Source organism: Zeus faber (genome assembly GCF_960531495.2).
Source record: "Zeus faber genome assembly, chromosome: 2".
NCBI classification, from domain to species: Eukaryota; Metazoa; Chordata; class Actinopteri; order Zeiformes; family Zeidae; genus Zeus; species Zeus faber.
The window spans coordinates 19,718,318-19,736,422 of NC_137189.1; the positions used below are offsets into that span (position 1 = coordinate 19,718,318).

The following is an 18,105-nucleotide window of genomic DNA, read 5'->3' on the forward strand; positions in this document are numbered from 1 at the left end:
GGAAATTAAAGTGTGGTTGACATTTCCTTTCCAGTGATGCTGTGGCACCTAGCGGGCAAAGTGCGCTTACTCCCACTTATTAAATCTTACATGCATGTATTTTCTTTTGACATATGTACAGTAGATTGATGGTTTTCATGTTAGACGTACACTTCGTGCTTTCACCCCCCACCCCCATCTCTTGCTCTTGATTGATATTCTTAATAAATAAACATGAGATATTTCTATTAAATTGGGCGGAATCCACCCATGAATAGTCAGGCTTTTTTTGCTGCATTTACATAAAGTCGGCAGGAATCTAAGAAGCTCATGGCAGTATTAGTGTCTTGCTCTACCTGCTTGGTGTGTGGGGAGTTTAACCAATAACCCTCGCAGTGTTGGTACCTTGCCAGTACCTACTGATTACATGGGATGTGGAACCCATAACTCTGACAGTGTTAGCGCCTTGCCCTACTTGCTTGTTATGTGGAGAGTTGAACCCATAAGCCTGGGAGTGTTAGTTTCTTGCTCTACCTGTTGGTTATGTGGTGAGAAGAACCCATAACCCTGGGAGTGTTGACGCCTTGTCCTGCCTGCTAGTTATGTGGGGAGTTTAACCTATAACCCTGGGAGTGTTATTGCCTTGCTCTACCTACTGATTATGTGGGGAGTAGAACCCATAACCCTAGCACTGTTTGCTAAAGCCGCCCGAGCTCCACGGGAGCCGATCCATATTAATAGTGAGACTCCCACTCGCGGCTGCTTTGATTCTTTAGCTCTCTCCCTCCTCTCCATCTCTTATGCAGAATAATAAACATGACTCTGCTCAACTGTTTACATATTCCCACATATGCTGGATTCTGATATAAATATTCGGTCGATAATGAGCTGGGTATTTACATTCTACTTTTTTGCCAGCGTCTCTTCTCCTCTCCCCCTCCTTCCTTCTTCCCTCCTCAGCCACCCACTCCCCCCTTTTCTCTGTCACTACCATCTCACCCCCCTCCCCTCCATCTCTCTATCCCTGGCAGATGAATTGAATATGTAAGCTAACGGATGTGAATGAATAAAGCATTCTGTCTCAAACACACAGCGATGACACCTTATTAACCACATGTCAACAGCACATGACAGCCAGAGAACGAACGAACGAACGAGCGAGCGCGCACGAACACACGCACGCACGCACGCACACGCACACGCACACACACACACACACACACACACCTCAAAGATTTGCTTACAGCTGGCTCACACACCGACCAAAGGCTCATGCACACACTTCTAGGTTGATACAAAATCTGTGTTGCATTTACATTATATAAGTCACACCCAATTTCCTAATTAGCTTAGTTTGATAGGGAGACACAATCTAAACCGTCACACAGGGAGTCTGATGCTGCCAGGAGACATATCTGACGTTAAAAACTTTTTGAGGAGGCCAATTTGGTTTGGTTCGTATTGCGACTTGCTTATGTTCCAAGCTGCATAGAAAAGGTCAAAATATAATAAATACCTCAACCACAGGATAATGGCTGTATTTACAATGGACTCCAAAGGCTTTAGGTCTTCAGAGCGAGCTGAAATGTTACGTGCGACCCAGTCACTCCCTGTGGATACTGGCTAAAAGAAGCAATCGAAAATAAAAACTATAAAATAATAACTGTTGTATTTTGAATTGAACATACATCTGGCAGAAATAAAACAAAAACCACAAAGCAGCAGGGACACCATAGCAGGTTGAGACCTTTCTGTTTTCTTTCATTGAACTAACCTCTGACAATAAGGCCGGCAAAGTTGGACACCCCGGAGCCACGCTCTGATTGGGTGACGCAGCGATAGAGGTCTTGGTCCAGACTGGTCACTTCTTTGAGGCGGAAGGAGGCAGCAAAACGTCTGTGGTTGATGTTTTTGGTCTGAGCCACAGGGATGTCTTCACCATTCCTCCTCTAGGGAAGAGCAAAGTTAAAAGATTTTGGGGAATAGAGATCAACTGTAGTATCGGCCTTCTGAAGACACATTGGTAGAAGTGGAACATTCTACACAGTGATCTGTGGAGAATGCCACTGCAGCTGGAAAGGGTTAAAATTCCTTGTCACTAAGCAGCGCTGACTAGCAGCCACCACCCACCCACCCACCCACACCCACACCCACACCCACACACACACACACACACACACACCAGGTTTGAAGGTCATCACCACTATAGAGCCATAATGAAATCAGCAGCAATTAAACTCGTAATCAACTTAGCAGCTAGGATATATGGCCTGGAGGTGTGTGTGTGTGTGTGTGTGTGTGTGTGTGTGTGTGTGTGTGTGTGTGTGTGTGTGTGTGTGTGTGTGTGTGTGTGTGTGTGTGTGTGTGTGTGTGTGTGTGTGTGTCTGTGTATACACCTGTCTACACAAACTATACAGTGTGTGTATACAGTAACTGTAGCTTATGCTTAGATTCATTTTCCTCCTCAAAATCATAACAGTGTGACTTTGCTACCGTGGTGTTATGTGTAGCAAGCGGCTAATTCATTTTAAGTCAAGTTTGAGCTTTGTTACTTGTAACCTGAATGTATAAACATCACATTATCAACTTAATCAAATGTACAATTCCAAACTATCCCACTGACATCTTCTTCCCCAGAGGCATGCACTCAAACAAGGTGTGAGTGTGTGTTTGTGTGTACCTGTAGCCAGAGTTTATTGCTGGAGGTATCTCTTCCGGTAGCAATGCACTGAAAGGTGGCGTTTTGTCCGGCATTCACCTCCACGTCTCCCAGGCGCAGGAAATGTGGTGATTTATCTACAGGAAATTAGGTCGAAATGACAAAAGCGGTGATCTCAATATGCTTCTCCTGATGAGGTTGTGGCAAGGTACAACCCTGTGCTGGTTATGATTAATTCTACACGTACTGTAGGATATGATTTTGTAGTGCCATAAATATCAAATATTACTGCAGTCCAATGGAACCAAACCTGACTGGTGCATTTGCAGTTGGGCGCTAATGACAATACCAAATTTGGTATGAGTCCATTTAGACTCCAATTCCAAACTACAATGCTAAGATATAAAAATAAGCTTTTCTTTCAGGGTCCTGACTTTGACATTTTCATTCTGGTGGAGCTGATTCCAATCATAGATAGCGCACACTCTGTGTGTGTGTGTGTGTGTGTGTGTGTGTGTGTGTGTGTGTGTGTGTGTGTGTGTGTGTGTGTGTGTGTGTGTGTGTGTGTGCGTGCGTGCGTGCGTGCGTGCGTGCGTGCGTGCGTGCGTGCGTGCGTGCGTGCGTGCGTGCGTGCGTGCGTGCGTGCGTGCGTGTGTGCGTGTGTGCGTGCGTGCGCGTGTGTGTGCGTGTGCGTCCAGAAATGCAGCTGCAGAGATGAATGCGTCCACTGTGGAGGCCGAGCACTGTGTCTCTGTACAAAGTGCTGCATGCAAAGGGAGCAGTACTCCTGGGGACTTTAAACTCCAACGGTGGGGACTCACGGGGATTAAGCGATGCCAATCCATTCTGGCTGCTGGCCGGTACTTTAGCAGATAATATGCTGTGTACAGTGATAGGCTGCTCTGCATTTAACCCTTTCTAGACAGTAGGCTCTGAAGTAGAGGGGGAACCATTAGAAGTGGAAAGAGTTTGAGTTGGATATTGCAACGCTAGCTCACCGCTCTTCACCCAGTTCTAGACAAGATAGCTACTGTTCAGTGTGTGTGCGGGTGTGTGTGTGAGAGGGAAAAAGTGCTGAGTGGTCACAATCCTCTCGCTCCATGATTGCCCTAATACTGTCTCATTTCCCGCTTCACTCTCTCCCACTCCCTCTTTATCTGTCTGTTTCTCTCTCTGTTTCTCTTTCTCTCTCTCTCTCTCTCTCTGTTTCTCTTTCTCTCTCCCTCTCTGTTTCGCTCTCTCTCTCTCTCTCTCTCTCTCTCTCTCCCTCTCTCTGTGTTTCCCCTCTTTCTCTCTCTCTCCCCCCTTCTCCTCCTGCCCACCCCCGGCATCCTTTCTTCCCTCACACCTCCCGTGTGTCACCTTTCTACTTATCTTACCAGTCAGAACGGAAACCATCGTTGGTACAGTCTAATTAGTGGCCAAAGCTATCTGTGGCTATGCAGTGGAGGGAGACTAATTACCGGCATGCTAATAAACTCACCACATGGGTAGCTGAGCACCTGGATGTCATCGATGGCGATGAAGCCGGCCTTGCTGTCCGAGACCTCAGCCTCGAATATAACCTGGAGATGGGAGTACAGACAGCAAGAGACATTGTCAGAAGTCGTTACCCACAACTGTTTTACCATCCTTTTCTCTGCGACTTAAATGAGCCTCTGTTAATGTTTTTGCTTTGCAAGGGCTGCAAAATACACTGAGTAGTGACAGAGGAGAGAAGTCTGAGTTACATAAGCAACAGCAGAACATTCCATTATGCATTGTTTTGACTCCTCTGTTCGCCTGCAAATGGAACGACTTTAAAAAATTGAGAATTCCACCAAAAGCAACAAAAATCCATAATAAATTAATACATATCTGCTGGAAAACAGAATTACATAAGCCACAAAAGCATTTGAAAGCCTGCTGGCAAGTACGTGCCATCACAGTTGCCAAATACAACAATGTGCGAGCCACGATTGAGATGCATTTTAAACCAATTGGGAGAAAAAATGTTTTTTGGTGATGTTGACAGAAAGTCACCTTGCATCCCTGGTGGTCCAAAACTCTGTGGTAATGCACCAATATCGCGCAAAAGGCCACCTAGTATTTAGATGTAGATTAAGCCAGAAGAGATATACAGGACACTTCCTGGCATGACACAATAATTTCCTTGGGGACGCCCAAGATGGCTGCCATGGAGGCTCCGCTAATGAGAAGTAATGAGCGTCATTGGCTGTGGGGACATGAAGGGTGAGTTGCCACCATAACTCCACTCATCGCTCATCAATCACTCGCTCGCTCTCCCCCTCTTCTATTTTAATACAGACACCATGATGAATCAGATGTCAATGTTAAAACCGCTGAGAGTTTGATTAAAAAGATTGATTCAAGTACCAAAATGATAAAAAATGACTACCCCCCTCCTGCGCACGCACGCCGCCTGAACCCCTGCTTGGAGATAACTGCTCTTGGCCTTCCGTTATGAGTGAAGGCGTGTGAATATGTGCAACGGTGATTCACTTCAAAAGTGCAAAATCTCACATCAATAAAGACAGATCCAAGTCAGTAGATTAAGAGTGTACTCATTTTTTATCATCCTAGCAAACTGAGGTTACACCGCCGCAAATTGACTTCGCAGAGACAACGTGGTGCGACAACGACTTTGCCCTGTCCCCCCCCCCCCCTCCTCCTCGATATCCTTCCATTCTTTATTTCCTTCTCCGCTTTGCTCCACCCAGTCATTATCTCCATCCCATCCAAGCATCAGCCCTCTCTCTCTCTCATCCCGTCCCTCTTTTCTAACAGTGTTTACTCGGTTACGAGGGCCGTAATGAACAGGGAGGAGGAGAGGCGCCTCATCAAGGAGAGCGAGAGAATGAAAGAGCCAGAGAGATGAATAAAGGGGAGGATGTTGTCATTCATCACCTGTGAAGAGAAATCTGCCATCAACTGTTTACCCTCAGCTTATCGTCCGCGGCTTCTCACACTCCTCTCTCTCTCTCTCTCGCTCTGTCGGCCTCTCCTACCAATCTATCTTGACTCTTTCTCTTATCATCTTTCTTTCAGAGCTCACAGAGAGGCATCAGTTGACTTTTAATACCTTCATCTATCCATCTGTCTGTCTGGTTCTGCAGCTGCCTCCCCACTCTGCACCATCTGCATGTCTCCGCCTACCAATCTTTTTAACTCTTTTATGATTAAAACCGTTATTATTTACTACATAACCTATCCCGTTAAATTCAGTCTCATCTTCAATATAAGCAGAGAATAATAGAAACATCATCACATCCCCATTAATGGGCATTTATTAGTTAAACCCAAAGGTCTGAATGGGATTCATAAGGTCTGGGGGTCGTGTCAGCCTAAAATGCAAGTCTCAAATTATTTTTTTTTCATTTATTGCACTTTGGATTTGTTTGATTACCACATGCCCTTTTGGATTCACTGATTGTTTACAGCCACCCGCGCAGCATTGAAACTCCATTGACCCAAAGGGCGAACCAAAGACTAGATTGGATTGAGACTTGGGTAAAGGAGTGCGAAAAGTGTGAGATAACACTGAAGGCAAAAACAAAGTGTGTATGTGCGCGCGTGTGCGCCCCTGGGTGAAAACCGGTCCCCTTAAAATTCCAGCTGATGCGCTAAAGCAGAAACACGTTGGAACATGAAATAATGGCTTCATAACCTAGTATCCAATAACGTGTTCGGTGGCTAAACTAACATGGGTGTCGGTGGGCTGGGATGATTATAATCAATTAAAACATGTTGACACACGAATTTCATCATGGTAATATCCTCTCTAGTCGCCAGAGAGGGACTGGGCTCCAGAAGGGGCCAGCTCTCACAGTACACGGTACAGTAACATACAGCAGCAGTGTGTGTGTGTGTGTGTGTGTGTGTGTGTGTGTCTGCATGTCTGCTCTTCTCTAGAGAATTCAGAGACAAGCCGTCCCACAACAAAAACATCTGTCAAGACACATTCTCCAGACATGGAATGAACACACACACACACACACACACACAGACACACAGACACACAGACACACAGACACACACACACACACACACACACACACACACACACACCCCGTTAATGAGAAGCATGGTGTCAAAACTAGAGAGCGCGGCAGACTGACTGTGATCCCGGCAGCAGCAGATCAACTGATGAGCACAGACACGTAGATTCACGCGGAGATGGATGTGTGGTGGCGGCAGGAGAGACGGAAAGGAAAGAGAGAGGGAACAAAAGAGACAAAAGTAGGAGGGCCATTTCAAATGAACATCCCAAAAAAAGAATTTTATTGGCATACTCCAACAAAACAAATAACAATCCTTGTCTTTCCTTTGTTTCATATACGTTGGGTCTGATCCGCTCCTTGATATGATATGAAGCCATGGTTTTAAGGAATCGTATAAAGCACGGTTATGAAGGCTTTTATCTGTCTTTTGCCATTTACACTGACAGAGAAAGAGAGAGAGAGACGTATAGAGACAGATGGAAGAGAACAGAGACTGCAGTGGACGCTGGCATACATTCACAGACAGTCACACAGTCATCATATACCTGCAGGGGGGAAAAAAAAAAAGGGTGGTCGCCGCACCAGCTGCTGAACACTTGCCACGTTGGTCCGCATAAGGCAACAGCCTGTAATCAGCTGAGAGGGAAGGAAGGTTCGGGGGGAGCATTTCCTTAGTTGATGTGATGGCGGATGATCTTTCTCAGACCCATTTGCCGATCGGGTTGTATGTCTCACTGATTCCCGGTGAACTTCCCGGTTCTTCTGTAAACCTCTGCGTACGGCGGTTATAAAGAGAGGCGCTCCACACCAATTAAACTCGTTGAGGGGACGAAAAAGCGCGAAAGACTGCACAGTAGAGGCCGACTTTAAACGTTCAGGTTTACATTACATTTAGCGACGCTTTTATCCAAAGCGACTTACAATTATTCAAACACTGACGGACGCAGCCATCAGGAGCAATTAAAGGGTTAAATGTCTTGCTCAAGGACACTACATAATGCTAGCAGGAGGAGCCTGGGATCGAACCAGCAACCTTTAGATTACTAGACGACCAGCTCTACCTCCTGAGCTACCAAACCAAAAACAAAATATACAAAAAGCATTACCACAAGAGCCAATCAGATAACAAGCGTGTCACTGCCCCCCCCCCCATACACACACCCTTCAGTGCAGCCTTAACATTGCCTCCTGAGTCTCAGTCAACACAGATAAATCAGCGTCCTGCCTCGCAGCGTGTGGGTCTGCGTTTGCCAGCGACACCTGTTTGTGACTCGTAACAAACTAGCAGTCGATTACGGCTTAGCCATAGACCAATCCATTTGTTATTCTGTCAGGACGCTTTCACACCTTTAGTTCGCTAGATTCGGTCAGATTCAAGAGCAAGTCACTACTTTGTTGCATTTTTCATTGGGTCCGGTTCGTGCCCGGGTCACGCGCTCATGTTGAATGAACAAATATTTGTAAGCAGATGACGATACAGGACGTTCATCTGTAGGACAGAAAATTTTGCGAGGGAAAATTGATCCGATCAGCGGTGACTTCACTGTCTCCCTAGACCGTGCAATCCGTGTCATCTTTCAACTCATGCAGTGGCATATACCTTTTAAAACTATTGTGATGCCACTGGGGTGGTGAGGAGGGATCATTTCAACGCGTAATCCGGAAAAAAAGATAAGAAAAACATGAATGAGGGGAAAGAAATCACATTCTGTCACAAAAATCACATTGTCGCAGACGATGGAGCAAGAGCAGCGTATTGTGATTGTCATCTCTGCTCTCATTATTATGATTTGGTGCTCCGACCAAATAAAAAAAGTAGAAATGGTCAACATCCGTTCTCAACCCACAATGCAGTGTATTTTGGTTTGCTTCCTATATTAGCTCCTATATGGAGTCTGATTACATTCTCACACGTAACGAACCAGTCTTGTCTTTTCAAGAGCATGGTTGGATTGTTTGGTCTGCACTAGAGTTCCAATGTGTGTTTTCAACTCTCCAAACTAACTGCACCAAGAGGGTCAAACGCACCATGGTTCGATAAAAAGAGACAAAACAGGCTAGGTAGGTGTGAAAGAACCCTTAGAATATGTTTGGAACTGAGGAGACGAACATTAGTGATGAATGATTTCATATTTCAAACAATATCACATTGCTTGAATAAATACCTTACACAAGTATTATATATAGTTTGAGGCATTTTTTCTTTTTCAATCGTATTTTTGCAGTAATTTAGTAAGGATGTACTAGTCCAATACAAATTTGTAATTTCAAAAATAATTAATCATGGTTATCCTATTCAGCAGTTAAGACTTTAAGACTGTCACAGTTTTTCCCCACTCAGTTTTTTGATTATTACATTTCTTTCTTGGGTCTTACCTGGTATTCATTAGGCCAGAAGGTCGAGACGGCGAGTTCGGCTCTCAGCCAGTCTTTACCTGGGGGACACAAAAACAACAGCAAGAGAATAAAAAAATCATTCAGGAAGTTGGAATGAGATTATTTAATGTTCTCATGTAGTTGATATTTTACCGGTGTAGGACGTAACGTTCCAGATGGGGTTTGCCAAGGGACCCTTGTTGACCTGTGGCGAGACAGCCCCAATTACTTCAAGAATAACAGCCAGCATCACGATGATTTTACTGATTGATTGCTGAGATGGATTATAATGCAGAAGCATTAGAATAGAAATGCAGAAGCAAATTAACAGTATCTGCCAAAAACAAATGAACGGGATCTGGGCTTCCCACCACAAGCATCAGAATGATAGATACGACTAATCAGCGATGGCAGGTAACTGAGGCAAAACAGCTGAAGAGAAGGAAGCTAAGATTTGATCATCCAGAAATGCAGCTTGCTGCTGGGTGTCAAACTCTATCACCCCTGCATCAGTCTGCTTCACTCTCTAGGAAACAGAGTATATGAAACAAACTGATCACACAGACACACACACACACACACACACACACACACACACACGCACACACACGCGCGCGTGCAAACACTTGCTTGGCACAGTATGCTCTTGGTCACGGGAACTGAACCCATTTAAAGAGGCCCTATAATGCTCCTTTTCAACAACTTAATATAGGTCTCTGAGGTCCCCAAAACATGTTTTTGAATTTTTTTGCCGAAAATACCAGCGATAGGTGCCCCCGATCGGCACACCAAAACAGTGCGTTTCTATTTTAGACGTAGATGTATTTTATTTCACATCTTTTTATGGAACGAAACAATTGCGTATGGAACAAAACTGTGCGTAATGGGGAAACGCTCTCCGTGACTCTCTCCCGATCTCTCCCTCTACGTGTTATGCGCAGAAAATAATCTGTACGAGTCTATGCGACTTGCCCCGTCCCCACATTGCTTTTAGTTGTATTATTTGGAGGAACGGGGCACCGTGATCGGGGCGCACAGAGAGACTTGTTCGATTCACACATATGAAAATATATTTATGATTCCCCTTATTTATAATTCCCCATTGAAATGTTATCCCTGTGTATTTTGTAAGATTCTGTTTAATCCTGTTATTGTAATGCACATTGACTGGGAAAAAAAACGAACAAAACAAAAAAACACTGCCCGACTTGAAGAATCTCATTTGACTGATGGGTTACCGATTGATGATTCGACTTGTCAACTTTCATGGGGCAGCTCTTGTATATTGTCTGTAAACTTTCACTGATTTTACCTTATCAGTCCAACAAAAACATTTGAGGAGAGAAATAAGTAATCCAGTTGCTGAATGTTCACTCATATTAGATCCACAAGGCCGAATTTAAAAGTTTGTTCTGACTTTCGTAATTTAATGGCACTACCGTTTGCACCACATGGGACAACGCACCTGGACACGTGAGGATTTTTTGATTCATGTGAACGTCGGAAAATAAAATAATACAAATACATCTAAAGTAAAAACACAATTTTTAATGATTTTGTTTGGAGAAACGCACATCAGTTGATATTAATTCCTCTTTCTGTCAAAAGATTTGTGTTGGCAGTTCCCGTGTTATTTCTCCAACCATATATGGAGAATACTTCGAGAATTCTGAGCTACTGAGGCACCTAGTGACGTATGAAGGCATCAAAAAACTGAATGGGTTGTTTCTTATGTGGATGCCCATAAAAAACTTGGGTTGTCAGATGTCACAGTTTGTGTGTGGATATGATGTCAGGTCGGGGTCAATTTGTTGTAAAATATTGGGCAGGGTGTGTTTTCCAATGAGGGAAAATTATTATCATCATTATTTGATGTTTTTTTTTCATTTGAAGACATTTTTAAGTTTAGTTTGCAAAGTTTAAGTTTGAATTACAAGTCAAGCTAAGATTGCAAAGAGGATTTTGTTATGCGACTGTTCAGCCCTGTTCATTTGGCAAAGATACTGTAATTGGCAGCTAATTCTCTGGAACCCTTTCGCCAACCAAGTCCTTTGGTTGGCGAAGTTCCACTACTGGACTGCTACTAACTTATAAGAGGAATAGTTTGCTGTCATGGTCCTCTGCCGCACTGAGGAGTCTCATGCCTTATTAAGCTGTCATTGTACTGGGTACTACCCAAATGGAAATAAAATACAGCCTTAGTTATTGCCAGGTACGATCATCAATTCAACCAAAATAAGGTAATAATACATTTCAGTTTGCTGGTGTGTTGGCTTGCATGATATAAAGCTATAACCAATTTTGCTTGCCAAAGTATCCACTGAGTATAGTGCTAGCTTTTTTTAAGTAGGCATATAACAGTTATCAGCCGTTCCCCACTTTGAAAAGTATTACAGATTTAGTTTATCTTGGCCCAATGCGTGTTCTATCCAGCAACTCAAGCGCAAAGCAGCCCGGAAAAGCACTGTGGCCTTGAGACTTACATCTGTGTGTGCGTATGAGTGCTCGCTCTGATAGATAAACAAGGGAAATTTTGAGTTGAGGTTTCAAATACTAAAACCAGTCAGCACCAGGTTGGGAGCAGGATTCAAAGTCCCAGGTACGAGCTTCGATGGCACACCCCTTGCAACCGATTACAGTTTTGAACCAATAGCTGGAACATAAATAAACCTCAACTTTTAAGATTTGACCTATCAGTCGAAGTACTGTACTTGTACTTTCATTCTCATCCATTTGGCAGCACAACAGATGGATGGTCTGTTCTCCGTACCTTCACCAAGACGTTGAGGGTTCCGGGGCTGGAGCCATCGGGGCTGGTCAGGAGATAGTTGAAGTCGATGCAGTGAGTATCGTTTTCCTTCATGACCGGGAGCTGAAATCTGGCCTCCTCCCCAACATCATACTGTGAGACGTCCACATACATGTAGGAACCTGGACAGGGAGAGACATATAAGTCAAGTATTTTGGAATATAAGTATTTGGGAATCTCCTTCTCTGCTCTAGATACATTTCATGGATCCCTCATTTGTTTCTCAGTTGTAACAGTTGCAACTGGAGATGAAAATTTAAAGAGACATTTAAATGAATAGCAATCCATGCTGCCTTTAAAGGAGCTTTCAAGGCAGCGATGTCCTATTGATATAAAAAATCCAAATTAGACTTAATAATGAAGTAATAATGTAGTAAAACCAGCAATACATTTTAAAGCAAGCCATTTCACCAGGACCAATCCACAAGGAGTAGTCAGCAAGTTTTGGTCAAAGAATGCTACTGCCACAATGCTATTTCTCTGATTGGAACCTGGTTATACCCAAACAATAGCGACCCAACCAATTTCTCCGCCATTTCAGGTAGAAGAGAAGAGGCTTTTGAAATCACAGGCCCCCCCCCCCGTATTTGCTGTGGCTCTCTCTTTCTCTCCCCACCCCACCCTACAACCCTCAGCTTTTTTATTTTATATATGTTGTTGCACCGGGCTGTTTCCAAGTGTAGCGCTTTGAGAGTGAATAAAGGGGTAACTGTAAAAAGAGCATGTGCACCCGGTAAAGATTTCCTGACAAAGTAAAGGTTAGGAATGTCCAGACGGGCTCCAAGCGAGGAGGCCCCGGCCATCTACCATCTGATAACCAATGCAAAGACTCTCATTTAATGGCAACTTTAACTGCTTCTCTTTGGCAATCAAACAAATTACTTCCAGGGTTTCTATTATACACAGATACCACAACATTAAAACCAGCTGCCTAATATTGTGTAAGGCCACCTCGTGCCACCAAAACAGCTCTGACCCGTCGAGGCATGGACTCCACAAGACCTCTGAAGGTGTCCTGTGGTATCTGGCACCAAGACGTTAGCAGCAGATCCTTTAAGTCCTGGAAGTTGCGAGGTGGGGCCCCCATGGATCGGGCTTGTTGTTCCAGCACATCCCACAGATGCTTGATGGGATCAAGGGCATCTGTCTCAGTCTCATCTCAGATCCTCACACTTGCCCATTTGTCCTGCTTCCAACGCATCAACTTCAAAAACCGACTGTTCACTTGCTGCCTTATATATCCCACCCCTTGAAAGGGGCCACTGGAACGAGATGAGCAATGTTATTCACTTTACCTGTCAGTGGCTTTAATGTTGTGGCTGATCGGTGTATATCTTGTGTGTAATGTTAATCCAAATACACATCCTTGTTGCTTAGCTGATAAACACTTTACTGGTTTAATTTAATCTAACAGTGACGTAAGTGCAGCAGGGAAAAAAAAGCTGGTTAAATTCTTCAGAGTAACTGAGCATCGCTGTTGGATTACCACACTGCCCACAAGGATTAATACCACACTCTACCTGTGGGGAAACTGAAACATCTGGGTGGGCTAAACCGCTGATGACAGGACGGCCTGTCTGCCCAGATGTTCTCGTAATCGCATGGGATCTCTAGCAGATGCTGATGCAATGAAATATGATCAAATCTGATTATCTTCTGTCTGCTTGTCAAATCCCGAAATAGAGTGCATGTTAAAAAATATATATAGAGTGAGGGAAAAAAAAATTAAGGTGGTGAAATCTTCAACATTGGACACTTAAAATTCATCTTTGGTTCAGGTAATGTCCCCTCTTACGGTATATTATCATGTTGCTAAACGAGCATATGTGTAGAGAACCACTGGGATAGAATAGAATAACCATTCATACAACCTACATACAAAACTTCCCCGCCAGTCTGTTAATCCAATTTTCATATAGCAGTGGGAGTGGTATTGAGACTTTACAATAAACTGTGAAACAATGGTGATTATCTCTTATTGTTTTGCTAATCATCCACTGTGGAGAAATGACATTTTTTCTGCACAATAGAACAAAGGAGAGTAGATTTCAATTGTAACTGACAACAATATACACATACACACACACACATACACATAGGCACAGACACATTAGCTTTCCAAAACCAAATGCTATAGCCTATTTATTGGATTAGCTTCCATTTCATTCTCTCTGGTCTTTCTCCCGTTGTTTCAAAATCTAAAGTATACGCTGTCTTAACAGGTTTTTAGAAAAGCTTTAGACCGGCCCGACCTCAGATTCAGGTTCTGCCTGTAAATTCCACAACACTAAAATGTACTGGGATCAGATTGATAAAAATGTCACGCAGGGGGCATTTAATTAAAAATGAATTTGATTAACTGAAAATATATATTCAACTAAACATTTTATGATAAATTACAACCTCACTCAAGGTGTAGTTAGGAAGTAGGTAAGTGTGAGGTATTTTCTAACTATGCAAAAAAGGAATGTGCATTCTGTCTCAATTACTTAAAGCCCATCCAATTGATCTAAAAGCACAGCGAGCGACATGCATGAAAAAAAAAAACTTGATGTCTACAAAATGGTGACAGTTCTATCTTTAATAGGTATTTTGCATCACACTAAGATGGCTGACATGTCTTTAAAATGGCTTCCAGAATGTCATGTGCCAGCTAAAAATAGTATTAATAATAATGTTATCTCTGACTGAGATAGGCCACCATTCTATACAAAGCACAGAATATTGCATATTTCTGCATAAATTGTTGCATACATACATAAATCTTTAATGTGTTTCTCGGTTTCTAGCAATGTTGACCTTGATCACATTAAAACAGTAGTTGGTAATCAAGAGTCTTTTAGTTTAAAGAGAAATGTCAGAAAAGATAGCGACAGTGACGCTGAGAAAGGCGGCACTGAAGGCCGATGACTGACATCTGAGAAGTGACAGTTTTCCTTAAAATGGCCGAGTTCTGATATCAGTCAGCGTTTAAGATGGCTGCCAGTAGAAAGGACTCCGCAATGTTAGGATGCAGCTAAAAATACCACCGTGGATGCCTTAAGACCCAGATATGTCACATACTAACAGCAGCACAACAGTAGACAGAAGACAGTCTACAACTGCAAAACAATAACGGAAGAATAACAGCTAATGGGCTATCTGGCATCACCATTCGGTGTTCCGAACTCAATTAAAAAGAATGCTTCCGTGGAGGGATGGAAATGGCTGCACATGGAAAGCAGCAATGGCTAAAACATCAGGTAACAATATGGTTTGCAATTCAGCAATTAAAAATACACCTGACACTTCAGAAATTATCCTCAGCAAGTAAGAAATAGAGGTAAATCTGGCCAGGATGTGTTACGAAAACATGTAGCTAGTCTCTGACGGCGAAATGTCAGCTGAATGCAAAATTAATCCAGTTAATATCGATTTTTCCTTCATCTGTACCATTGTGTTTTGTCTCTGATCTTCCCTCTCTTCACTTCACAACGACTCACTGTATTTTTGAACCCATACTTCATAGATAAAACATTTTAATTTTACTGAATAAAGCAAATGTTGGGGGAGCAAGCGCCTGTGGACATGCTGGAGAGAGAGACAGAGAGAGGGATGGCTTTGCAGACAGGTTTAGAGCAGACAGGCTCCCCACATCATGGTGAAAGAGTATCTGCATTAGTCAGCTGAGCTGCGGCCGATGTATGTTTCCGCTGATGCGGTGTTGGGTGCCAGTGAACGGTGCCAATGTAAGATCCAGCCCCTAGCATGTTAAGTGGTGCCAACATCCAACCCCCAAAGAGATTAGATAGAAGTGTTTCATTCCTGTTACAAACACTGCCAACCCATCCCTGCACACTCAGTGTTGCCTTTAGCAGAAAAGTGGATTAGCAATGGGGACAAAATTCAATCCCCGCTACAAACTTAGGATTGTTGGCAAAACTGTGCATCCACATTGTCTCTAAAGCCAATCTAAAACTCAAATAACACCACTTTTGCCACAATGGCGCGCGCGCGCGCACACACACACACACACACACACACACACACACACACACACACACACACACACACACACACACACACACACACACACACACACACACACACACACACACACACACACACACACACACACACACACACACACACGTTGATGCTGCCAGTCTAAATCATGCCATACCCCTAGACAGACTCCACGCAACGTGCTGCTACAGTAAAGAACAAAAATAATAATGGACATTAACTATGGCTGGGTGATATATTGATATAATATATTGTGATACAGGACTAGATATCAGGGGTTAAAATTAAATATGGTTTTAGGGTCTGCATTACATAAAGTTATACAACTTTCTGAACTTCACAGAGTGTTCAAGCTGTTCTAACCAATGTCTCTGCCTGCTTTAAAGCATCAATAATTAACAGCAAAATATTACCAAATTATCGATATCAGGGTATTCATCCAATTTTTATTTTTATTTATTCATTCATTATTATTATCAATTTATTTCTTTTTCAAGTATTGCCCAGCCCTAACATTAACAATATGACCAGTGGAAAAGTGAACGCCATAGGGTCATCTGTCAACTTCACTTTACAATCCTTTTGAAGCTGCCATTTCATCTTCCTGACACCATGGTCTACTGCTATAGCATGCTGGAAAAACACTACATCTCAACTTCTACGTTATGTACAATTTGGATGCTTTATCATCAAAACAGCACCTTCCTATTCCAATACCATCTTTTGCCACCCTGACCGAAATGATCTACACAAACACAAGATACAGTGTCATTGCAGATATGCAATGTAAACGTCATTACAATTACTATTTGAATTACAAAGCCGTTCTATGTGCAAGATTCTGTCAGCACCCCCAATGTTTCCTAATATCTTAATAATCCAAAGAACCACTCCCCCTGTGCCCTTTGGCAAGGCGCTTAATACCCCCCTTATACTGAAATAGACCACAGATAGCAGCCAGGTGTTATCAGAAAGGCTGCATCTTCTTATTGGGAGCAAGGGGGGCGTGTGTGTGTGTGTACGCAAAAGAGTTAAAGAGTTAAAGAGTTGGTGCTGAACCGAACCTTTCTCTAAATGTCAGCCAGATTGGCTTGTCACGATGATAAGCATGGGAGATAAATAACAGCGGTATATTGTCATGGCAACAAGTGATACCCATTTTAATCCTCCACACCAAAGGAGAGGACAGCGGCCTCGCTGTGAAGTCGCAGGGGTGTGTTTTATAGTAGGTGGACCGAGGTGGATGGCATGATAGGGCTGGAATGAGAAGGATATTATAAGAGAAAGCCCCTAACACCACGGGTTATTCTGCAATCTAATTTGTCAGAAAGTGTACTTTGCATATGCGGTTGAGAGTTATGACAGGCTGGAATACGACAATCAAGAAAACGATGGCTCATTTCAGTTGTGCGTTTTTGGTTCAACATATCAGAGCTGGTTAATATTCATTCTATGCGGCTCAAAGTGCTTGCCGCTCTACTGTTGTAGAACTGGTTAATGTTCCGACGTTGTGCTTTTAACATTGTAAAAAGTAGGCAACCTTCCCTGTACCCTGCCGTTGATTAACGACCTCATATCCCGTTAATTAGACCCTCAGCCCTGAGGCAGAAAGATTTAATTTCCCCTTCATCATCATCCTGGAGAGAGAAAACAACTGATTAAAGAGCAGAGAAGAGAAGAGGAGCTGCAGATGTTGGGGCCTGGACTGGCAGCTCTGCTAGACTAGAACTAGGAGAAGAGGGAGAGGAGCAAGAAGGAGGTGAAGAGGAGGCACTGGGGGGGGGGGGTGGGGGGGACAGAAATCCCACCTTGTGGCAGCTCCGGGGAGACGTACGGCACCTCCTGGGTGCTGATGTGCGCCCAATCAAAGTCATCGTAGGGGTCCTGTTGGTAGTCACACTGAGAGAAGCCCTCCTCAAATGTACAGCTTCCTGGAAAGAGACATAAGACAATCAGACAAAAAAGATTAGTTAACCTTATTGGCTTGAGCATTATCTTCTCTAAATAATTAGCTTCCTTAGGCATCAACAGTACAGTTTGAACGCACAGTGCAAGTTGCGTGACTTATATTCGTTGTGTTCCTTTAATATTTTGGTCGATTGTTGCTCATACGACCGCCTCAACAGTATTTTTCAACATTGTACAAACTGTAGATCCATCCACCAACTCAAAACTTCTAAGAGACAAAAGCTAGGCCTGGAACGCTTTCAAGGCTTTGCACGTTCAATCAGGGCTCGACCTTAAGGCTTGTCCGGGACAAGTGGATTTTTTGTTGG

General features: G+C 43.4%; 1 protein-coding gene across 1 annotated transcript in view; it reads right to left on the reverse strand.

Moving 5' to 3' along the window:
- ptprk (protein tyrosine phosphatase receptor type K) overlaps nt 1-18,105 on the reverse strand; it is a 106,603-nt gene that overhangs the window by 45,004 nt on the left and 43,494 nt on the right. The window contains exons 3-9 of the mRNA XM_079996772.1: nt 17,638-17,760; nt 11,786-11,946; nt 9,169-9,220; nt 9,016-9,074; nt 4,122-4,203; nt 2,660-2,775; nt 1,754-1,928 (exon numbers count right to left, since the gene is read on the reverse strand). Coding sequence (XP_079852898.1) covers nt 1,754-1,928; nt 2,660-2,775; nt 4,122-4,203; nt 9,016-9,074; nt 9,169-9,220; nt 11,786-11,946; nt 17,638-17,760 — 768 coding nt within the window. The remainder of the gene's footprint in view (nt 1-1,753; nt 1,929-2,659; nt 2,776-4,121; nt 4,204-9,015; nt 9,075-9,168; nt 9,221-11,785; nt 11,947-17,637; nt 17,761-18,105) is intronic.